The sequence below is a fragment of the Prionailurus bengalensis genome, chromosome B3, assembly GCF_016509475.1.
Source record: "Prionailurus bengalensis isolate Pbe53 chromosome B3, Fcat_Pben_1.1_paternal_pri, whole genome shotgun sequence".
NCBI classification, from domain to species: domain Eukaryota; kingdom Metazoa; phylum Chordata; class Mammalia; order Carnivora; family Felidae; genus Prionailurus; species Prionailurus bengalensis.
The window spans coordinates 31,184,872-31,210,264 of record NC_057355.1 but is presented as its reverse complement, the minus strand read 5'-3'; the positions used below and the strand labels follow the sequence as shown (position 1 = coordinate 31,210,264).

The following is a 25,393-nucleotide window of genomic DNA, read 5'->3' as shown; positions in this document are numbered from 1 at the left end:
GAAGATGAAGGCAGAGACCTGAAAGCCAGGAAGGCCAAAGACTGCCAGCAAACACCAGGGGCTAGGAGAGGAGGCAGGGAGCAGATTCTCCTTCACGGCCCTGGTTCAGAGCAACTCTGCCAAACGCTTCAATTTTTGACTTCTAGCCTCCAGAACTGTAGGACAAAAAATTTCTGTTGTTTAAGGCGCAGTCTGTGGTTCTTTGTTTGGACATTTTTTTTAAGTTTATTTATTTACTTTTAAGAGAGCAAGCAAGTCAGCAAGTGGGGGTGGGGGGATGGGGCAGAGAGAGAAGGAAAGAGAGAATCACAAGCAGGGTCTGTGCTGTCAGCATAGAGTCCAAAGTGGAGCTAGACCTCAGGAACTGTGAGAACATGACTTGAGCCAATTACCAAGAGTTAGACACTTAACTGACTGAGCTACCCAGGTGCCCCCTGACATCTTTAATAGACTAATACACCTGCTTACTCAACAATTCTCAAATCTGCGAGGTGGTTTTCATAAAGGGAGAGAAGCAATCAGAAGCCTCTGGGGTAGGTCTGGACCTGGCTGGGGAAGGAGGGGTGTGGAGAAATTCAGTTACTCGTTCTTACCTGATGAGCCCGGAGCAAGGCAGTTCTCCGATACATGTAGTCCTCTGACTTGATCACATACACCATCTTGTAGGAATTCAGCTTGAATCTACACTCCAGTTTATCCAGGCTATCCACATTCTCCATGGTCTTCTTGCTGTTTCCTTCCTTCCCTTCCTTTTCCTGCTGTTCTCGACCACGCTGACATTTCCGGATCCGCCTCAGATTCCTACAATGCAGAGAAGCCATGCCGGATGAGAGCTCATCCAGATGCAGATTCCCAGAAGTCCCCTCAGAGGGGTTTTCCTTATCATATATATGTCTTCATAGCACTTACCAGGATTTTACATATAATGCCCAATGGTTTCATTGTAAAAAAAAAAACAAAAAACGTTCAAATGCAGAGATACATAGAATAAAAACTAGGAATCTGTAACCATCTCCTACCCCTGATTTTCCAAATTCCACGTGCCTTGGCAGAGATAGCCACGGATAGCAGTTTTTGATTTAAAAACTTCTAGGTCTCTCTGAATCAGTAACATATGTAATCACTTGCTATAGTTCTGTTTTGGGATTTGTTTTTTAAGACAAAACATGATCATACTATAAATATTATTCTCAACTTTTCACTTAATGTGAAGATATCGTCAATTCATCACACAAAGATTTGTCACATTTTCTTGAACTGCTGCAGAGAACATGCCTTAACCATTCCTTAACAAAAATCAATTAGGGCTCCTCACCTGAACCACAGACCAAAGAAAATTATTTGAATGCCTATTTTTTCAATTCCCCCAAAGAGAGTACTTAATTCCTGCTATTCTACACGCATAGTTAAGAAGACAATTCATATCAGTGGATGTCTTGGCAGGTATTTAGTGCTGAATCCTCTCTGCCAGTAAGCAGAAAGACTATCAGCTAGACAATTCTATTGTTTCCAATACTATGCTATGAAAAACACTGCTTCAGTGAGTATCTTTGTATACATGTATTTCTGCAGGACGGCAGTTCTTTGGTCCAAGGACCTCTGCGGGTTCCAAGACACTTTTTAGGAGGTCTAGGAGATCAAAACTATTTTCATAATAATACTAAAATGTACTAACACGGAAACATGTAGAAAAAAATCTTTTTTTTCCTAGGGCACGTGGGTGGCTCAGTCATTTAAGTGTCCAACTTTTGATTTCGGCTCGGGTTGTGATCTCACAGGTGTGAGATGGAGCCCCGCTTTGGGCTCCACCCTTGGCATGGAGCCTGCTTAAGATTCTCTCTATTCCTCTCCCTCTCTCAAAAAAATGAAACTTTTTTTTTTCCTGTGTTAACATTTGCACTGGCAGTGCAAAAGGTAATGGTGAATAAAAATGCTGGTGGCACCAAACTGTCTTCAGGAATCTTTGTGTTCTCACTGGCCATGCTCTGGCAGTTGAAAGATTCCCATCTTTTTCATACGCTGTGCAATAAAATGGGAACTGCACATGAAGCACCCTAGTGTGCCGAAACACAATGGGATTCTTATAGAAAAGCACTTGAGCACTGCTTGAGTCGCAAATGGATCACTATTTTTACCTGAAAGAACAATGGGCTAGCCAGCCTGGAGTATCTGGTAGCTATTTTCTCAAAAAATGTACAATGAGGTCTGGCACTTCCAAGAAAACAACTGAAAATGCTGCCAATGAGAAGGTTTAACCTTTCAAGTAAAACTTTAAAATTTGGTAAACTAGCATTGGCCACCACAAGCTGACAGCTTCCTATTACTTACAAATGTGTTTGATGAGGTCAAGGGTGATATTAATAAACATGAGGTTTTTATGGGGGGAGGAGGAGATGGCAAAATGAACATGTGTCAACATCTGGTAGGTCTGCATAACTTAGTGAATTAATATTTTCCAAATAACCAACCGCATGAACTTACAAAAAATCATGCATGAAAAAAAGATTCATTCAAAGTACAAGGTAAACCCACAGATTCTGACCTAACTGTATGAAAAACTCATTGATATTTTCACTGATACTGCAACTAACCTTTAAGAAACTACCACTTGGAAGAGTTTTGATGTCATGTCAAAGAATATCCACAATTACCTGAAAGCATATGAAAATACTTTTTTCCAGCTACATATCTGAGTAAGGCCACATTTTCTTCACATATTTCAACCTAACAACATACTGCAACAGATTGAATATAAAAGCAGAGATGAGAAACCAGCTGTTTTTTTATTAAATCTGACATGAAACAGATTTGGAAAAATGAAAGGCAATGCCACTATTTGTACTAATTTTTGTTTTAAAATCGCTTTTCATTAAAATATATTTTTTTAATTTTTAAAAATTATTTATTTCTGAGAGAGAACGAATTCTTTATTTCAGCTCGTGCATAAGCTGGGGAGGGGCAGAGGCAGAGAGAGAGAGAGAGAGAGAGAGAGAGACAGACACAGACACACACAGAATCTGAAGCAGGCTCCAGGTTCTGAGCTGTCAGCACAGAGCCCGACACTGGGCTTAAACCCACAAACTGTGAGATCATGACCTGAGCCTAAGCTGGACATTCAACCGACTGAGCCACCCAGGTGCCCCATCATTAAAATATTATTTATGATAATATATAATGGATTTAATATTTTTCAAATAACATTTTAAATATTTCTGTTCTAATTTTGAACATAAATATTACTAAATATAATCCACATAAACAAAAGATTTTTGGGATATTCCTTTTCTAAGAATATAGATCTCACTGAAAACCTTAGCTAGAATAGGTGTAAGGCAAATTATTAGAAACCAAAGTTATAGGGTAAAGGTCCCATACAATTTATCTGCCCTGACCCCAGAATGATTCTATCAATTCATATTCCACCCCCCACCCCGCCCACAGTATATGAAAGTGCTTTCCTTCCACATACCCTCTACTATACAGGTTACAAATATTTAAAAAATTTGGCTGACCTGTGAGAAATACATGATATGTTTATTGTACTATTTCATAAACATGGAGACTAAGTCTGTTTTGTTGAAGAGTGGCCTGGCACAGAACAGCTGCTCGAAGTCTGCTGAATGAATCAAGGAATGGAAGAGCCTGGCGGGGCCCTTCTGCTCACACCCTTTTCCATGTTTTATTTAGGACTAAGTCTAATAACACATCTTCCTGGACTTAGGGGCTACATCCTGATAAGTAGTTGAAAATACTGTATGTCAAAAATGCATTTTATAAGCCTAAACCTACTAAACATCATAATTTGGCCTAGCCCACTTTAAAGTGCTCAGAACACTTACTTTAGCCTACATTTGGGCAAGATCATCTAACACAAAGCCTATTTTATAATGAAGTGTTACATAACTCATGTAATTTATTGACTATTGTAAAGAAAATGAAAACAGGGGCGCCTGGGTGGCTCAGTTGGTTGAGTGTCCGACTTTGGCTCAGGTCACGATCTCATGATTCTTGAGTTAGAGCTCCGCACTGGGCTCTCTGCTGTCAGCACAGAGTCTCCTTCACATCCTCTGTCTCCCTCTCTCTCTGCCCTCTCCCCCACTCACGTTCTCTCTTTCAAAAATGAACAAACATTAAAAAGAAAGAAAGAAAATGAAAACAAAGTGATTGTATGGGTACAGAAAGATTGTATCAATTCTTGACCCTCCTCCCAGTCATCATGAGGTGGACTGGGAGCTGCAGCCCCTGCCCAGCATCTTGAGAGGGTCGCACCACAGATCACTAGCCTGGGAAAAGACCCAAATTCAAAATTTGAAGTATGGTTTCTATTGAGTGTGTATCGCTTTCACATCATTGTAAAGTCCTATCATTTAAGACAAACTATCATAAGTCGGGGATCGTCTGTATTGGGATAATACATTTCTGGAAATGTAAGATGTGAGATTTCAATTCCAAGCTCTTGGGAAGGAAGAGAGTCACTCTACTACAGCAAAACCTCTTTTCTACTTCTGAAACTCCACTTTCATCCTCAGAAAGAAGACCAACAATATGCTTTGCCCATAAATAGGGAGATTTTTAAAAATTCTGGAGTGAATGCAGCAGGCCTAAGACTTCTATCTTTGAGTTTTTTCCTATCATCATAAGAGAGCTCTACTTTCTTACTATTTTTCAACCTTAATTCTGGTATAGGTAACATACAGGGTTGTATTAGCTGCAGGTGTACTGCAACTAATAGTTCACTATTAGTGAACTAATCACTAATAGCGCATCACTAACAGTGACTCAACAATTCCATATAACACTCTGTGCGCATCATGACAAGTGTACTCCTTAATCCCTATCACCTGTTTCACCCAATCCACCCACCCCTCCCCACTCACATAACCATCAGTTTGTTCTCTATATTTGAGAGTTTATTTCTTGGTCTGTCTTTTTTTTTTCCTTTGGTCATTTGTTCCTTAAATTCCACATGAGTGAAATCCTATGGTATCTGTCTTTCTCTGAACGACGTCCTTCACTTAGGGTAATACTTTCTAGCTCCATCCATGTCATTGAAAATGGCAGGATTTCACTCTTTCTTGTGGCTAAATAATAATCTGTTGTACATTTATACCACATCTTTTCTTTATCCACTCATTTATCAACGGGCAACTGGGCTGCTTCCAGATCTTGGTTCTTGTAAATAATGCTGCAATAAACATAGGGCTGCATGTACTCCTTTGATTGTTTTTGCATTCTTTGGGTAAATACCTAGTAGCACAATTACTGGATTGTAAGGTAGTTCTATTTTTAACTTTTAGAGGTACCTTCTTACTGTTTTCCATAGTGGCTGCACCAGTTTGCATTCCTACCAACACTGCATGAGGGTTCTTTTTTCTCCACATCCTTGCCAATACCTGTTGTTTCTTGTGTTGTTGATTTTAGCCATTCTGACAGATGTGAGGTGATATGTCATTGTAATTTTAACGTGCATTTCCCTGATGATCAGTGATGTTGAGCATCTTTTCATGTCTGTTGGCCTTCTGTATGTCTTCTCTGGAGAAATGTCTATTCATGTCTTCTGCTCATTTTTAACTGGATTATTTGTAGGTTTAAGTTTATTTATTTTGAGTGAGTGAGAGAGAGAGAGAGAGAGAGAGAGAGCGAGCGAGAGCGCGGCATGCAAGCAGAAGAGAAGCAGAGAGAGAATCCCAAGCAGGCTCCATGCTATCAGTGCAGAGACCGACACGGGCCTCGATCTCACAAACTGTGAGATCATGATCTGAGTCCATATCAAGAGTTGGATGCTTAACCAACTGAGTCACTCAGGCACCCCTGAATTATTTGTTTTTTAGGTGCTGAGTTATGCAAGTTCCTAATATACTCTCGATACTAATCCTTTATCAGATATGTCCTTTGCAAATATCTTCTCCCATTCTGTAGGTTGCCTTTGAGTTTTGTGGATTATTTCCTTCACTGTGCAGAAGCTTTTTATTTTGGTATAGTCCCAATAGTTTTTCTTTTTATTTCCCTTGCCTCATGAGACATATCTAGAAAAATGTTGCTATGGTCCATGCCAGAGAATTTACTGCCTGTGTTCTCATATAGGATTTTTATGGTTTCAGGTCTCAGGGTTAGGTCTGAAATCCATTTCAAATTTGCTTTTGTATATAGTGTAAGAAAGTGGTCCAGTTTCATTCTTTGTCATGTTGCTGTCCAATTTTCAACACCACTTGTTGAAGAGACTTTTTCCCATTGTGCATTCTTTCTTTGTCGAAGTTAATTGACCATATAATCATGGATTTATTACTGGGTTTTCTATTCTGTCCCACTGAGCTATTTGTCTATTTTTGTGCCAGTACCATACTATTTTGATGCCTGTAGCTTTGTAATAGAACTTGAAGTCTGGAATTACGAGGCCTCTAGCTTTGCTTTTCTTTTTCAAAACTGCTTTGGCTACTTGGGTCTTTTGTGATTCTGTACAAATTCAAGGATTTTTTTTGTTCTAGTTCTGTGAAAAATGCTGGTAGTAGTTTGACAGAGGTTGCATTAAATCTGTAGACTGCTGCAGTATAGACACTTTAACAATATTTGTCCTTCCAATCTGTAAGCATGGAATATCTTTCCATTTCTTTGTGTCTTCTTCAATTTCTTTCATCAGTGTTTTATAGTTTTCAGAATACAGCTCTTTCACCTATTTAGTTACATTTATTCCTAGGTATTTTACTATTTTTGGTAAGACTGCTATCTTTTGAAAGCCCCACTTTCAAGGTTGTCCCTTGCTTGGGCTCTGGAATCTTGAATCTGGGGAGAGCTTCCGCTATTCCCTAAACAATAAAAGTGGTTCACTGTACCCCAGCTGTTTTGTTTATGCTGAAAACCTGCTTTCTTTCTGGGAGTCTGGCCTATATGACTAGCACCCAATAAAAAACCTTGGCACTGAGTCTCCTAATGAGCCTCCGCTGGTAGACAGCGTTTCAAACATATCGTCATAATTTGCTGCTGGAGGAATTAAGAGCGTCCCGTGTGGCTACAATGGAAGGGGACTCTTGGAAGCTTGCGCCTGGCTTCCTTGAATTTTGTCACAGACGCCTTTCCCCCTTGCTGATTTAGCTCTGCATGCTTTTGCCATAATAAATCATCACTGGGAATATGACTACACGTGGAGTCCTTGAGTCTTTCTAGTGAATCATCAAAACTTGGAGACTCCGACACACAGTCCTATCCGACATAGGCAAATTACTGCTACATCTCTAAAACTCTCACTTCTCTGATGCTTCTTTGGCACATGCTCCAGGTAAGCTCATGGTGTAACAGCCATAGAAACCTTGAATTAGTGTCCTCAGTGTCCCCCGCTGTCCAGCAGACAGAGCAATGAAGTGAGTGAAAACCAAGGATCTGAAAGCCATTTCACTCTCCGTTCCTCAGCCGTGTACCAGTACACATTGCCAACCTGTGACTTCGTTCACTCACCTCGGGAGAAATACTGGTTTCCGTGCCAGATGCTCACGCAGCTCAGGAGAGGTAGTATCAGAGTTCATGTATCGCTCCACATAGTCTGACCAACGCTAGGATTATAAACACAAAATGGGGGTGGAGAGAGAGCACAAAAACTGGACTCCACCCTCCTCAGGTATTCTAGCAAATTCTACGACTAACATGTCAGAAATCCTTAAGTTTTAAGATCAAAAAAATCTTGCCATAGTGACATGCTGGTACGTATTGACACACAGCTTCAAAATTCTGGTACATGACAAACCCAAAGTTTGTCTGAGATACTTAAAAGTTACCAGAAGTCATAAATGGGTAGAAACTGGCTCACTGACAAGTTTTATTTCACCACAGAGGGTTTTGTTAAAGAACAAAATACACAGTGGCAAATGTTTGAAAATCGGGATCTTTCACATTACAATCTGGCCTTCTGGCATCTCAAATTTTTTTTTCCCCAAAGATTTGGCACCCAGGAACCAATATTCCCACAGAACAACAATCTCCCTTCCCTATCTCAACATCATACGCATGGCTTGCATCTCTCATTAACATTACCTGCCAGGCCCAGCTAGGATAACCAACTCACTCTACCCACTCTGCAGGCTTGAGAGCTCCTGGCTTCACCTAGCCCAATAAAAAGTAAACATGACACAGAGTCAGGATGATACCAGGCAGATGGCACCTCATTTGTTGTTTCTTATACTTTAAAAGAAAAACAGGAAAGCTGCCAAACAGGACATTTCCTGAGAGACGGATTTACTGAGAGCTAGATGAGACTGCCATCAACCCTAAGTATCTACCATCAGGCAGCCCCCTTCTCTTCTGCTGAACTGGCCTATACTTCAGGCATCAGGTTCTGACCCTTAACAGGTCTGAGGCTGTCTTGGCCTTCTAGAAGATCATCCCTAGGCAGAGCCTCAGGACATGATGGCCCTCTAAGCACACGGTTTCTGTAATATACTTGTCCATACCTCTGCTTCTACAGGGTCATCCGAGTTCTCCTCTTCTGTGTCCAGGAGCTCAATGGTCAGCTGAACCTGGCCTTGGCTCTGAATAAACATAAGCTGCAAATAAGAAACCAGGGTGTAAACAAAAGACCATCTCCAAAGCTGTAATAATCTAGCTGCTCAAGGGTTGGGAGGTAGGGAGGCAATAAACTTATAAAACTTTGCTCTGATTGAAGGGATGAGGCAGACACTCCAAAGCTTAGGAGGCAGATGATAAAAAAGACAAAAGTCCAATCTTGCTACCAGCAAAATGAAAGGTTAGAGCAAAAAGTATCATTCCATGTTTCATACCTCTTATATTAGCTAAAACAATAGTCAATGTCAAGAATGCTTTAAAATTATTTTGTTCGTTAGAAAGAAATATAGCATAAAGCCAGATCCGTAAAACATCAATGCCATTTCACCTGATAATCCCATTTCTGGAACACAATACAAAGATGTTAATGACCCTCTAGCATTAAAGAAAGAGAAGAAAAGAAAAATGAAACAGAAAGGAAGGAAGGGAAGGAGGGAGGGAAACTTCTAACAGAAAGTGAAGTGGAAAACATCAAACCCAACAGAGAGCAGCAATCACATTTTTACAGCAGTAAAGACTCCCCAAGGAGGTGCCTGGCTGGCTCAGTCAGTGGAGCATGTGACTCTTGATCTTGGGATTGTGAGTTTGAGCCCCACGTTGGGTGTAGAGATTACTTAAAAATAAAATCTAAGAAAAAAAATAAAAAGACCATCCAAAGCATCACAAACTCTGTGGTGTAAGGAACACAAAACATCAACATATTAATAAGTGATCTGCTGTAATGGTATCAATCATATTTGAGGTTCTTAATATTTTGAGTTCTGCGAACTTTATTTCTGAGAGAGAGAACACATGAGCATGAATCTGGGAAAGGCAGAGAGAGAGAGAGAGACAGAATCTGAAGCAGGCTCCACACTGTCAGCATAGAGCCCGCTGCAGGACTCAAACTCACAAACCATGAGATCATGATCTGAGCCAAAGTCATAGATGCTTTACCGACGGAGTCACTCAGGTGCCCCTTAAAAATTCATATTTAAAAGCAATACACTGACAGGGGCAAAAAAAAAAGTCATATTTTGCACAAAAGAACTATGAAATGGTGGTGGCACATGGGATCTCCCCGTCAGAATCCCAAGACTCTCAATGCCCTTACCCTAAAGGCTTGCTGCAGACAAGCTCACTGTCCAAATCACAAGGAGAAGAGCAGAGCATATAAGGAAGCTTGAGAATCATTTATTTCAACCTTCTTCATTTTACACAGGGAAAAACCTAAAGTTCAGAGTTCTGACTTCTCAAAGCCACACAGCCAGTAAACAAACAGGACCAGAAGGCAGTTCTGATTCCCAGTGCTCTTCCAAAGCAGCTTTAAAAACTCCTATCTGTGGAGCACCCAGGGGGCTCAGTTGGTTAAGTGTCTTTTTTTTTTCTTTTTTAAAGTCTATTTTGAGAGAGAGAGAGAGAGAGAGAGAGCGCGTGTGTGCGCACGCAAGAGAGAAGAGAGCACAGGTGAGCACTCTCTCGAAAAATAGATTAAAAAAAAATCCCTATCAGGGGCACCTGCGTGGCTCAGTCAGTTAAGCCCCTGACTTCGGCTCAGGTCATGGCCTCATGGGTCGTGAGTTCGAACCCCACATAGGGCTCTGTGCTGACAGCTTAGAGCCTGGAGCCTGCTTCAGACTCTGTCCCTCTCTCTCTGCCCCTCCCCTGCTCATGCTCTCTCTCTCTCTCTCTCTCTCAAGAATAAATAAACATTAAAAAAAAAAAATTCCTATCCACTAGTAAAATTTAGAACATGACAGGAACATAATACACGCAACATAAATATAAAACCACAGTTATCTCTAAAACATTTCAAAAACACTGCCCCTAGGAGTTTGCTCCCCACCAACACCCTAATCTAGGATGACCTAGAGTATCAAGATTTGTTCTACTTCTTAACGAACTCACCCTTTGAAACAATACTAAGACCATCTCCTCTCTACTTGAAACTGAACTTCATTTCACCTCAACAGGCTCCTCCACCTGCCACCTGTCTTCTTAGGCCCTTTACCAGGTGTTTACCCTGGCTCTCTGCACTCTGCAACCACTCCCCAGTTCTTGACTAGCTTCATTATCTGACTGCCCACATCCATAACCCAAACGGTAACTACCTACAGTTGTAAACGTACCTCTGGTTTCTCCACTCCTCCTTTCTCAGGGCTACCATACTGATCTTCCTGAAAGCTCAAATCCAGTGGGACATTTAGTCCCTAAAAATGCTTTACCGCTTACCAACCACAAGAAACTTCACACCTTTTACTTAGTATGGCCGAGGATCCTCATTTGGACCCTCGTTCTACACACCTCCTTCACCAATATTCTATACTTCAGTCACTCAACATGTGGTCACTTAATGTGTATCCTCAGGCACCTATAGAAGAGAACACAGTTTCTAGCTTGGAGGAGCCCAATTTAGTAAAGGAAACAGGAATATAAAGAGCTATATTTATGGGGCACCTGGGTGGCTCAGCTGGTTAAGCATCTAACCGGCTCAGGTCACAATCTCTCGGTTTGTGGGTTTGAGCCTGGCATCAGGCTCTGTGCGGACAGCTTGAAGCCTGTTCCAGATTCTGTGTCTCCCTCCCCTCTCCCTCTCCGTGGATCTCTCTCTCTCAAAAATAAACATTAAAAAAATACTAAAAAAAAAATAAAAGAGCTATTATTTACATTAAAACTAAGGTAACTACTGGGGCACCTGGGTGGCTCAGTCGGTTAGGCATATGACTTCGGCTCAGGTTATCATCTCATGGTTTGTGGATTCGAGCCCCTCGTTGGGCTCTGTGATTACAGGACAGAGCCTGCTTCAGATCCTCTGTCTCCCCCCCCCTCTCAAAAGTAACATTAAAAAAAAAAAAAAGGAAGGAAAAAAAAAAAACTAAGGTAACTACCAAGGTACTATTCTAGAGACATGGGCAATACCCTGTGAGAATAAACAATTTCTCCTCAGTGAGCTGAAAAAGATTTCACGTCACTGAAATGGCACTCAGGTGGTCACTGAAGGATAGGGGAATACCAATCCATTTCAGAAAAACTACAACAGAGAAAACCCTATTTTTAAAAGTACATAAAAAGAGGGGAGGGCTGCCATGTTTGGCTCAGTCAGTTAAATGGCCAACTCTTGATTTTGGCTCAGATCTGATCTCATGGTTCATGAGTTCGAGCCCCGAGTAGGGCTCTGCACTGGGTGTGTGGAGCCTGCTTGGGATTCTCTCTCTCTGCCCCTCCCTCATGTTCTCCCTCTTTCTCTCTCTCCCTCTCAAAATATATAAATAAAACTTAAATAACTTTACACCCCTTACAAAACCAGGGTGAAGGATATGAACAGGCAATACCCAGAAAAAGAAATGGGCAATGGCAGAAAACAGGAAAATATGAATTAAAATAATTTTCTGGGGCTCCTGGGTGGCTCAGTTGGTTAAGCATCTGATTCCTGATTTTGGTTCAGGTCGTGATCTCACGGTTTGTGAACCTGAGCCCCTTGTCAGGCTCTGTGCTAACAGCACGGAGCCTGCTTGGATATTCTCTGTCTCCCTCTTTCTCTGTCCCTCCTCTGCTCGTGTTCTCTCCCTCCCTCTGTCTCTCTTTCTCTGCCTCTCAAAAATAACATTAATATATATATGGGGCGCCTGGGTGGCGCAGTCGGTTAAGCGTCCGACTTCAGCCAGGTCACGATCTTGCGGTCCGTGAGTTCGAGCCCCGCGTCAGGCTCAGGGCTGATGGCTCAGAGCCTGGAGCCTGTTTCGGATTCTGTGTCTCCCTCTCTCTCTGCCCCTCCCCCGTTCATGCTCTGTCTCTCTCTGTCCCAAAAATAAATAAACGTTGAAAAAAAAAAATTAAAAAAAAAAATATATATATATATATATAAATTTCTAACCATCCAAATGGCCAAAATAAAGAAGTTTGATAATACCCAGAGTTGACTAAGGATGGGAAAATAAATGCTCTTATGAAACTGTACCCTAGTATATATAGCTTGTTGCTGTGGAGAATAAAATGGCGATATCCATTAAAATTTAACATTTAGGGGTGCCTGGCTTGTTCAGCTGGTAGAGCATGAGAGTCTTGATCTCAGGTTCGTGAGTTCAGGCCCCATGTTGGGTGTAGAGCCTACTTAAAATGGAAATAGTTTAAATGTTCGCCCTGAAGGGAATATCTTTTAAAACTATGATACATTTTTACTCTTAGGTATGACAAAGCAGTTGTAAAATTGAGCTAGACTTCTATAAACCAAAACAGAGAAATTCTAAGCCAGACTAAGTGAAAAAAGCATGATGCAGAATATGCAGTGTAATATGTATTTCCACATATACACACACACATATGCATGTAAAGGCACAGAAGATGGTCTGAACAGGTACACAGAGAGCTACACATGGCTGAGTTTTTGAAAAGCAGTGTACAGAGGCAGCTGGATGGCTCAGTCGGTTAAGTGTCTGACTCTTGAGTTTGGCTCACGTCATGATCTCACAGTTGTGAGACCAAGCCCCGAGTCAGGCTCCATGCTCAGTGTGGAGCCTGCCTGGGATTCTCTCTCTTCCTCTTTGTCCCTCTTCTGCTCACACGTCCAAGTGCATGCTCTCTCTCTCTCTCTCAAAATAAAATAAAATAAAATAAAATAAAATAAAATAAATAAATAAATAAATAAATAAATAAATAAATAAATAAAAGCAGTGTACAATGCACACAGAAACAAAATGGAGAGGAGGCTGGGGGTCAGAGGTGGGCAGGAGATCTGAAGGGCTGCTTGTGCTTAGCTTAATGTTAATGCTATCCACTTTTATTTTCCGTGTGAACATTTTAAAGGATCACTGTCATGGCATAATTTTTCTGGTTACGAAGCCTTTGTTCCCGCTGTTCCCTCTGCCACTCTGACAACTGTTCTTATCCGTAGGGTGACTCTACCTATTCCTTCGTAGGCCTTCACCACACAATTTAATCCATTGTTAACTCACGGTGGGTGGGGATGGCAATTCTGTTCACCAGGGAACAACACACTAAACTCCTACTAAACATTTATAGATTTAAAACGTTGGAAAACAAACAAACCAATCCTGAAAAGCTTAGGAAATTTCTTCTGTACTGCAAACAGTGTAGGTGACAGATTAGAAACTAAAGAAACAGCTGAAAGTAGAAGCAGACAACTAGGTGGAAGATTTGGGGTCAGATCCTAAAAGTACATGGAATATATCCATGGGGCGCCCGGGTGGCTCAGTGGGTTGTGTCTGACTTTTGGTTTCAGCTCAGGTCACAATCTGATGCTTCATGAGTTCAAGCCCCACGTAGGGCTCTGTGCTGCCAGTGTGGAGCCTGCTTTGGATTCTCATTCTCTCTCTCTGCCCCTCCCCCACTCACATGGGCTTCCTCTCTCTCGAACTAAATAGATAAACTTCAAAACAATAAATGGCAGCGGGGGGGGGGGGGGGGGGGGGGGCGTGGCAGGGAGCGCCTGGGTGGCTCAGTCTGTTAAGTGTCCAACTTTGGCTCAGGTCATGATCTCACAGTTCATGAGTTCGAGCCCCTCCTCGGGCTCTGTGCTGACAGCTCAGAGCCTGGAGCCTCCTTCAGATTCTGCATCTCCCTCTCTCTCTGCCCCTCCCCTGCTTGTTCTCTCTCTCAAAAATAAATAAATAAACTTTAAATAAATAAGTAAAATAAAAGCACATGTAACACATCCAGCAAGGATATGTTAGCTCTCTCTGCTCAGCCAACTACAAACCTTATTCTGGGCCACCAAAACCATCCTTCTTATGTAAATACATACAAGTTTTGTTCAGCCATACTATATTCATTACATAGCTGCAATCATAATACACATACTTTTGTCTCCTTTTATTTGCTTCGGTATTTTTATAATTTATAATTAACTTTTAAGGGCTGCAAAATGTGCCACCCAGCATTCACAAAATAGGCTGCCATTATCCATTCCCACAGTGGGTTGGACATCAAGGCTGTTTCCAACTATTTGCTTTCTTAACTAGCAACAACAGTGGAGTAACGGAAAAATGGGAACCACCTAAATGCCCGACGAGGCAGGCATAATTCTCTGTAAGATGAAATATCAACGTCATGAAAAGATGCTAAAGACCCAAGTGTTGCTAACTGAGCAAAATAAGTTACAGATTATTTTGCCCAGTATACTCTCTTTTAAATCCAAGCATAGAGTCTAGAAATGTCATCAGTAATTATTTCTGGGAAGCACTCCAGGTGACAACTTTTTTCTTTTCTCTACATTTCCTATCTTTTCTATAATGATCATAGATTACATGTATTAACATATTTATTTATTTATTTATTAAATTTATTTTCTTTTTAGTAATCTCTACCCCCAACATGGGGCTACAACTCACGACCCTGAGATCAAGAGTTGTGTGCTCTGAGGAGCCTGGGTGGCTCAGTCGGTTAAGTTTCCAACTTCGGCTCAGGTCATGATCTCGTGATTCTTGAGTTCAAAGCCCTGAGTCCAGCTCTGTGCAGAAAGCTCAGAGCCTGGAGCCTACTTCAGATTCTGTGTCTTCCTCTCTCTCTGCCCTCCCCTGTTCGCACACTCTCTATAAAAAATAAACAAACATTAAGAGCTACACGGTTTTCAGACTGAGCCAGCCAGGCGCCCCTTTGTATTAACATTTTTATTTATTTTTTTTTAAGGTTTATTTATTTATTTTGAGAGAGACAGAGACAGCACGAACTGGGGACGGGCAGAGAGAAGGGAGACAGAGAATCCCAACCAGGCTCCGCACCATCAGCACAGAGCCCGACGTGGGGCTCAAACTTATGAAACTGTGAGATCATGACCTGAGACGAAACGAATAGTCAGATGGTTAAACCAACTAAACCACCCAGGCGCCACTGTGTTAACATTTTTAAACAGAATATTATAATATTTACAAAGCATTATACTATGAAAAAATATTCACAAGAGAAAAACGCAGAATACAAAACTGTAAAAATCACACACAACAACTAATGTTTTTGTTTTGTTTTGTTTTTGAGTAGGCTTCACTCCCAGGTTGGAGCCCAATGTGGGGTTTGAACTCATGACCCTGAGATCAAGACATGAGCTGAAATCAAGAGTTGGATGGGGCGCTGGGGTGGCTCAGTTGATTAAGCACCCGACTTTGGCTCAGGTCATCATCTCGTGGTTTCTGAGTTTGAGACCCGGATTGGACTCTGTGCTGACAGCTCAGAGCCTGGAGCCTGTTTGGATTTTGCGTCTCCCTCTCTCTCTCAAAAAATAAATAAACATTAAAAAAAAAATTAGAGGGGCGCCTGGGTGGCGCAGTCGGTTAAGCGTCCGACTTCAGCCAGGTCACGATCTCGCGGTCCGTGAGTTCGAGCCCCGCGTCGGGCTCTGGGCTGATGGCTCAGAGCCTGGAGCCTGTTTCCGATTCTGTGTCTCCCTCTCTCTCTGCCCCTCCCCCGTTCATGCTCTGTCTCTCTCTGTCCCCAAAATAAATTTAAAAACGTTGAAAAAAAAATAATAAAATAAAAAAAAAAATTAGAGTTGGATGCTTAACTGACTGGGCCACCCAAGCACCCCCAACTAATTTTTTTTTTTAAGGTAGGGAAGTAACAGACTATCCAAGGGAGACTTTACCTTCATTTTTTTTTTTTTTTTTTTTTAATTCCCTCCAGTGAGCTCATAGGAACTCTAAGGAGTTCTAGGAGTAGAATCACTGGATCAAAGTACCCTGGCATGGCTTTTATTTCTGGTGGAGACAGTTCCAACAATGTCTGCTGTCACCAGCATGGTCCTTGACTCCATGAGTAACTCTCACCTTAAAGCAATTCTCATCTGACATGAGTTGCTCAGCCTTCCGCTGATACGTTGACTCCAGGAGACTCCTGGAGGTCTGTGTGTTCAGCTGGCCTCCTGTGGCCCCATTATTGTTTTCTGCCAGGTAAAGGTCAGTCACCTGTACACAGATCTCGTCACTCACAATGTGCTGCAGCTGAAATCAAGCAAAGGCAAGCTGTCAGTGAACCAAGAAAATATTTCTCCTTGTCGTACAGTCAACCTTCCTCTGATGGTTCCAGTCAGTCAGCTTAAAAAGACTTCTGGTTGGTAATTTTAGAAAATTAATCACACAGAACCAGTATTTTATATTCTTGGAGAATAAGCCTAAACCTTCAAGAGTAACACTGGGCCATGAAAAAAGCTTTTCTATGTATTTAAAAGCAAAAGCATAGGCAGTTCATGTTAATATGCTGCTTATTTAAAGTTCTAAGGAAATGTAAAAATTAAAAAAAATTGTTACATGAAAGAGAAATCTCATGGCTTTCTGTTTTTATGGTGCTTCTTTACGGTTTACAACTTGGTTTCACGCACATTCTCATTTGCTCTATGCAACCAGCCCGGGGAGCAGGCTGAAGTGGGACACCCAGTTACAGTGGAGACAAATGTCCATTTTAGATGAGAAAACTCACTGTGTGCCAAGGTGAGGTCAGGGGCCTTGGTAAACCATGAAAGCTAGACCCCTGTCTATATGTTCCCAGCCCTAGCACAAAGTCGGAAACTCATTAGGTAGTTGAGAATTGGTTGCTGAATCAATTACTCAAGGGCACTCAGTTGAAGGAGCACAGTTAGGACTAATATTCAAGATTCCTGACCCTTATGCTGATATTCTAATACGTTACTTCTGCTTCTACATCTGATAAAAAATACAGTCCTTAAATTGTAAACACTATTAATTAACTCAATTTCAACACAGGTCAATCATGAGTGATTACTGGTAATTATTGTGATTACATTCTTAAACTATCTAATGACTAGAAAATTGAACCTTTCAGAGTTTCCATTCTCATAGGTCATGATGATCTTTCTATTGTGAAATAAAAATTCCCCTCAAATGAAACTTTACCCATAAAAATGCCAGAGAATGTGAAAAACCTACAAGCAGAGAAAAGCAAGATGTTAACTGCACTATCATTTTGTCTATTTTACTTTAAAATTCTCAAAAACCACCAAGCCATTCTATTTTTAGGAAGATACATCCTTTTTGAAGCACTAGTAACTATGACAACTACTTATTTTTAACATTTAAAAAAGTCTTAAGTGACAAGTATGTGTATTTGTAGATAAATGGACACAGCGCAAGGTCAGAAGGGTGACTGATTTGACAGTGGTTGAAAGGCCAGCAACTGGAGATGGCTGAATTACAATTAGCCCAGACAATGGATTCTAATGTGACCATTAAAATAATGTCTATGATAACCTGATAAGAGAGAGAGCAGCTTAAGATATAGTGTTTAAGGGGGCGGGTGGAGGGGGAAAGCAGTGTAATAAAAGTGTATCTAAAGCATGGTGCATACCACGTAGACACTTCCACTCAAGACCTTCTTACTAAAGTAAACTCACTGACTCCCTATTCACACCCTCTTCTTGGATATTTGGCCCCTCCTAGAGTTTTTGGAAAAGGCAGACCTATAAAATCAGGGACAACTGGACAGCTTACACTCCCAAGCTAGGTTGCTCAGATTCTCTCTCCTGCTAATTTGAAATGACACAATGAACATGTTTGGTAGACATTTTACAGAGGAGCATCTACATGGAAAGGTCAATGCTAGGGCCAGAGGCACTGGCATAGCAAGCCAAAGCTCCAGGGGAGCTGGAGAAGCTTTGAGTATGTGGCCAAATATCTATTTGCAGAGAAAAGCATGAGAATGAAGTAGATGTTCAGAAAGAAGGCATGCAGGAGAGGAAAAAAAAAAAAAAAAAAAAAGATTCCCAGCCCAATCCCTACATTGGCCATTTTCTGAGTTCTCTACTAGCTATCTGTGAGACCACCTGTTGTGTTAAGACAAATCCCTATTAAACCATAGTAGATCCTTGAACAACGTGAGGGTTAGGGGCACCAACCCTCCATGCAGTGGAAAATCCACATATAACTTCTGACTCCCCCCAAACCTAACTACTAATAGTCTACTAGTGACCAATAAGCCTTACCAATAACCTAAATAGTTAATAAACAAGTATTTTTTGTTAGATGTATTATACACTATACATCTTTACAAAAAAGTTAGAGAAAAAGTATTATTAAGAAAATCATAAGGAAGAGAAAATGCATTTACAGTATTATGCTGTGTTTATTGAAAACAATCTGCATGGAAGTGGACCAGCACAGTTCAAATTCAAAGCCCTGTTGTTCAAGCATCAACTGTAGTCTGGAAAAGATAAATGTATGGCCTGACCTTGAAATATATGTTCTGCCTCCAGTCAGGAATAATCTCTGGGAGAACATCAAACAAGATGGGGAGAATGAGAGAAGATATGCCTCCAACTGAGGAGTTAAGATGAGAAGCAGGAACATATGTTTTAAAAACACTGGATTTGGGTATCTGGACAAAACCTGTTTCTTAAAAAGATTAGACATTATGTGTTACTGACTCAAAATTGCAACCAGGTGCTTCTAATGTATGGATTAATTATATCTATTGTTTCAAAAACCAAGCTCGGGTTTATAAAAAGTTAATTTTCCTGGATTTCTAAAATTGCTGTGCTGGCAGTGTGGGAGACCTTACTTCCAGCCGTAGCAGCAATACGCAGCAGCAGAAGCACAGGACAACTGGAGGCTTTATTTTACATACGTTCAGAAGGTGTTAACAAAGATCAGTCTCTCAAAATTAGGACCAGAGCTGTTGGCACCCATGTAATGATTTCGCTCAGTCACCATACAGACTCCTTATGGGAAGGCCTATTAACATCTTTGACTTTCAGGAAAAAAACCTGTATACCTGACAACCTTCCTGAAGATGCCAAGATTCAGTTACGTGAAGTGTTCTTCCTTGACCCTGAGCAGATCCTGCGACAGGGTGCAGAACCTTTCCAACATGTCCTTCCGACATCAAGGGAAAGGCATGGGTACTTTGCAAAGGATTCCACATTTCACTCCAAGAAAGTACCGAGCCACACAAGCTTTCCACCCCGCCCTCCCCATAGTGGCAGTGAGGACTCCAGAATGTTCTTTGTACAAGTTTTCACTTTAAAGAAAGTAGTGCACCAACAACAGATTCTGAGCCCTTCACAATGCAGACCTTAAGCCAAAAGAGTGGAAACCTGACTACCCAATTGCTATAAAAGTATTACTGCTGTGAAGAACAACATATTTACAAAGTTCCAGGGTGCCACAGGAACAAACCACAAAACCAACCACAAATTCAACTCAAATGGAACCTCAGATAGTGAGGTGGGCACAGTATTATAGAAGATGTTGTATGAAACCCTTCCCACAAAAGGAACTTTAAATCTTAAAAGGAGGAAAGTACACAGAATTAAACCAACACCTACAGAAGAGGAAGAGTTACCCACTGAGAGCCCCCCACTGGGAGCCAAGGTAAGAGCCAGGCCAGTACCAACACTCACTCTATAGGCAGGTAGTGAGAACAGGGCAAAACGTCAGGTCTGCTGTAGACTCATTCAACTGTGAGAGCATACTGAGCAAAGCGAAGGAGTCAATTTAGCGGCTGAAGTACTCCCACTCTGTTAACACGAGATCCGTAATCACATTAACCTCCCCCTTTCCTCTAGAGAACCAGACATTTGTAAACATCATTACATGCGCAAACTGCCCTTTTAATTCCAACCGAAATCTTGCCTTTCCTCTTTGCCTCATCCATCTTTAGGTAAGGACTTCTTCCCTCACCAAACCTAGCCTCCACCGTGCCCTCACCTGTCTGACAATGCTCTGGATTAGTTTGTCCATGGTGAAGGCAATGTAGGCGTGAATGGTGAACATCTCTCTCAGCGAATCTTCGTACTGTGACGAGTCTATGTTGCCATCTAGCAGGCTCCGCACCATGTCCAGGAAAGCTGGGTAATAATCTTCTACATCAACATCCACTGTGGGAGAGATGGGAGAGGTGAGGCCTTACCCTGCTACGAAAAGATTGGGAGAGAGGGCAAGGCAAATCCCACAGCTGGCCTAAAGAGCATTTGAAAGAACGAACCCTAGGTATTCAGACATACCCTCTCAATCTGCTGCAGGCAGAGATGAGATCTGACAGGTGGCTACAATGGCCAGCGCTGGCTATCAGAGGACAGTGACCCTGCAACTTTAACAGGGGCTCTGACACTCTGTCCATGCTAGAAAGACACTAAATTACAGTACGACTGGGCTCTGCCTCAGGAGAGCAGAATATCCCAGGGAAGAAGTTTCTTCAACAGTTGTTGGCTCTCCTTCTGAGAGAGAAACCTACTCTCCCGGCCTGCACAGAGCATTCCTCACACGGGTCACTTGCTCATAAAGCTATTTCAATGAAGCATCAAGTGCAGATGAGAAAAGGCAGACAGCGCCACACTCAAGTCCTGGGAAACCTCTCGGGAACAGAAAAATAGAAGTGCAAATTAAATCCCCTATGAATAATGAAGTAATCTGCATTTGTCAAAGTCCTTTTGTTTAAAAATGGATTCCCAACGTTGTACTTCACAAATTGCATTAAATGATCTGTACTTGCTGCACATGAATCACTTCAACCAGCAGCTGGAATCTTATCAGTTGTCACAGAGACATTTGGCAACTTGCAGAGTACAAAAGGAAGCATGAAAGTACTCTGCCTTTAGCTTGTTTAAGACCCATTTACTGATCTCCAGTGCTAGCAATCAAGACAGTGGCATGAGGGGGCCACTGGGGTATCGGTTATGTTGTTTCCTGACCCAGGTGCTGGTTACACAGGTGTGTTCACTTTGTAAAAATTCACTATTCAATTTGGATTTGTAGATTTTCCTGTACATATGTTGCACTTCAACAAAAAGTTCACTAAAATGAAAAAAAATTCACAAGAACTCTTTGTCACTGACATCTGGTTACCCATTTGTAAAGTTTATATAGAGAAAACAGGCGCAGAGCAAAAACCTAAATCCTTCCCCATTTATCTGAAGTGTGATGGCTCACTGAAGACCATGCAAAACAGAACAATTAACTGTTGAAAAGAAGCAACTGGCTAGACTTTCATCACAGAATATCACCTTGTTCAGACCCACAGCACAGGCACAGGCTGTGCTACTGCTGTGCAGGTGCTTTTATGCCAGAATAAAGCTAGGGGCACAGGCGACACTTGTGCCCACAAGCTATGATCAGTGTGAGGCTTGGCGTTACCACTCAAGACACAATGTAAGCTTCAAACCAGGTTAAGTCAGTGGTCAAGCCAGGATTAGGCCATTTGCTTTCTCATTTCTACCCAAGCAGATGGAATTCACCACACTGAGGTCCAAAAGCGATCTCTCTCAAGCTAGGATTAATCCAGGCAAAGGCTTTTAAAATTAATATCTCTATGAGCTCTTCAACAGAAAGTTAGGGCCACACATGGGCTACTTACATCAGCAACAGCTAAAAAAATTTTAAGATAATTCACTCCATTAAAAAAAAAAAGTCTTAAAAAAAAGAGCCTGTGTGGCTCAGTCGGTTAAGCGTCGGACTTCGGCTCAGGTCACGATCTCACGGTTCGTGAATTCAAGCCCCACAACAGGCTCTCTGCTGTCAGCACGGAGCCCACTTTGGATCCTCTGTCTCCCTCTCTCCCTGCCTCTCCCCCACTTGTGCACTCTTCTCTCTCTCAAAAATAAACATTAAAAAAAGTCTTAAAGATAATTCATTCCACAAACTGGCTATTTCTTCAAGAGCACAGAAGAAAAGCTCCACGGAAAAGTTTTTGGCTTACAGCTCAAGAACCTAATTACGAACAGGACAGTTATCTAGAAGCAGGCAACAGAGAATTCCGTAAAGCACACGGAGGCTTCCTTAGCCCATGTTTATTTTCCTTTTCCTGTGATCTCTAACTGCACTCCTGTTCTTCATGGTCTGCTGCTTCACACCATCTCTTGACTTCCAATCTCCTTTCCATAAAGTATTTCTATTCATTAGGAATGAGCCATGAACCCTATTGGCTAAAGAGAAGTCTAGCCCAAACATATCTGAGAAAATTCACATCTGGCTCAGGCATGAACAACTAGGAATTTATGTTCCGTCACGCAGCAGAACCGACAGTGACGTTTTAGTCCCACCCTGTCCTTTAAAACATTCTGCAATACTCCAGAGAGCTGCCATTTGGGAAACTGATGGCAACTGACACCCCCTGCCCAGGTGTCCACAGTAGGAACCACTGAGAGCATCCGTGATCCAAGCCCTGCAGAGGGTGCTTTGCATATTCTCCCCGATTCTCCCAACAACTCCACAAGGTATTAAGGAGTGCCTCCATTTTACAGGTAAACAGGTAAGGGGAGTTGAAGTAAGGTCACACGACCAGTAAATTGCAGACCTAGGATCTGAACCCTGGTCAGGCTCTGAGGCTGTATGTATAAAAGAAAGCAGTCCCAAATCTAATTTGGCTCTGAGGCCCCCAACCCCTCACACCATCCAGAAACCAACAGTCTAAGCACTCACTAGGTTCTTTGAGACGCAACTGGATAGCAGGACTGTCACTCTTGTCTCGCTTTATGCCCAACACTTCCCGTTCCCACTCTCTCTCTCGGTTTTCTTCTTCAATTTGTCTTTCAGCTTGGGAACAAATCCGCAGCAGCCGCAAGCAGAGAATCTGGTGCAGTCGCATAAAGATATACCAGTTGTTATTAACATAGAAGAGGTTGTATACTTCATCCATCCCTCTTAACTTCTGAGCTGCTGTGTTACTAAACAGTAGCTTAGACTTAGGGGGACTGCCCCCAACACCATTGTGCTTCTTAGCTGCCCCTGTGGCTTCATCTACATCCATCTCTTCTTCTTCCTCTTCCTCCACATCCGAGAGATCACCTCTCTGAGCAAAGAGCAGATCTGGAATGAAATGATGCATGATTTGCTTGATTTTATACTTGTCCTCCTTTTGAATGCCCGTCTGCCTCTTCACATGGTGGATAATCAAAGCAGCGGCATCTTCCAGGATCTGTTTGTCTTCATAGGCAAGCGAGAGGTGTGGGCCGACAGGTACACCGGCATTTTCTTCTGTAGCCTGCTCCTGCCTCTGACAGGAGAGAGATGCAAAGTATTACCACAACAACAGTCAACAGAGCTGTGCGACTGTGCCAGCAGTACATGCCGTTATCAACCACAGTGTCTATTACTTTCCAACCGGACACTTCCAGAAACAGAAAGATAAGGTGAGAGATGTGGTCTGACACCAAGGGATTGGTATCTTCTAGACTGAGAAGACTTACTGGGACAATGGGACAAAACTGGGACCATCTTTTAAAATTCTGTAGTAGTGTTTATGGATATGGAGGATACAACATGAGGTCTAGGACTAGAGGTCTACAATCTGGGGTGGGAGTGTGGAAGGTGACAGATGTGATAAAACTGGCAAAACAGGGATGCTTTTTTTTTTTTTTAATTTTTTAAAATGCTTATTTATTTTTAAGAGACAGAGAGAGACAGAATGTGAGTGGGGGAGGGCAGAAAGAGAGGAGACACAGAATCCGAAGCAGGCTCCAGGCTCGGAGCTGTCAGCACAGAGCCTGACGTGGGGCTTTAGCTCACCAGCTGTGAGATCATGACCCAAACCAAAGTCAGATGCTCAACCGACTGAGCCACGTAGGCACCCAACAGGGGTGCTAATTTAAGAGCTCGTTTTACCACTCTTTCCCCCTTTTCATGTACTTTAACATGTTCATAATAAAACGTTTTTTTTAAATTCAAGATCATACAACTTTTAGGAATGCTCAATCACACTGTATTTATGTTTCTATCCATCCCCCATGACTGTAAGCTCCAAGAAAGCAGGATTAATTTCTTAATCATCTCTGTATCCTGGCTCCCAGTACTATATACACTCCTGGTAAGTATGCTGAGTAAACACGGATTAGAAAGCGTCTGGGGATTAAGGCTCAGTGTTTCACCTGTGGAAAGTTGAGAAGGGTTACATGAATGAAGACAAGGTACCATTTGGAGGGAGAGAGACAGGAAGACAAGTGGAAGAGGGAGGTGGCAGGCACAGACTGAAGTCAGGATGTTAAACTGGGAAACCAGTAAAGCCACTTAGTCATAAAGGTGAGGCTTAGATTTAAAATGACAGAATCAAGGGGCACCTGGGTGGCTCAGTCACTTAAGCGTCTTGGCTCTCGACCTTGGCTCAGGTCATGATCTCAACAGTTGTGAGACTGAGCCCCGCGCTGGGCTCCGCCGGGCATGGAACCTGCTTAAGATTCTCTCTCTTCTCCCTCTGCCCCTCCCCGCTCTCACTCATTCTCAAAAATGAACGAATGAATTAATTAATTAAATGGCAAAATCAGGAACAGAGAAGTCTGTGACAGTTACGAAGCAAGAATCAACATGTCTTGGAGGGTCTCACTTTCATGTAACAAATGTAATTTCCAGGAATCAAAGCCATGCTCTCACAGATGTAGAAACCTCCAGCTCACCTCATCATAGATACTCTCAATCTCGTTGAGTAAACTCTTAGACCTCAGGACCTTGGTGTCATTCTGTTTAAAGTTGATGCCCTGGTGGTCCAGAGACTTCAAGTAGTACTTCTCATTCTGCTCTCTCCACACCTTGTTAAAGCCTCTCTGAGCTTCCCGCCATTCTTCCTCTTTCATCTTCAACCTGGGAGGTGAGGGGGGAGAAACAACCAGACATGGGAATTATAAGGGAGAGACTTAAACTCTTTGGCTTTGAATCCTGGCTCTGCTCTACTAGACTCTGTTTTCTTACCGGTAAAACAGAGATAACGACACCTACTCTCTAAGGGTTTAGAGGTGAGAAATATGCCAGACTTACTTTATTTCAAAAGTCAGAAGATACAATAGGTCTGTCATAATTATTGGCAACTTGGGATATTGTTATTCAAATTGTTATATTGTTATTCAAACCAGGCTTGAACTGTTACACGAGGAAATTACTCATCCAGGACTTATTTTGAAGAAGTAATTTGTCCCAAACTC

General features: G+C 42.0%; 1 protein-coding gene across 1 annotated transcript in view; it reads right to left on the bottom strand.

Moving 5' to 3' along the window:
- Nucleotides 1–25,393, bottom strand: part of SIN3A (SIN3 transcription regulator family member A) — a 70,002-nt gene that overhangs the window by 4,851 nt on the left and 39,758 nt on the right. The window contains exons 14-20 of the mRNA XM_043554967.1: nt 24,872–25,055; nt 22,905–23,478; nt 20,196–20,365; nt 16,305–16,478; nt 8,439–8,531; nt 7,450–7,544; nt 594–801 (exon numbers count right to left, since the gene is read on the bottom strand). Coding sequence (XP_043410902.1) covers nt 594–801; nt 7,450–7,544; nt 8,439–8,531; nt 16,305–16,478; nt 20,196–20,365; nt 22,905–23,478; nt 24,872–25,055 — 1,498 coding nt within the window. The remainder of the gene's footprint in view (nt 1–593; nt 802–7,449; nt 7,545–8,438; nt 8,532–16,304; nt 16,479–20,195; nt 20,366–22,904; nt 23,479–24,871; nt 25,056–25,393) is intronic.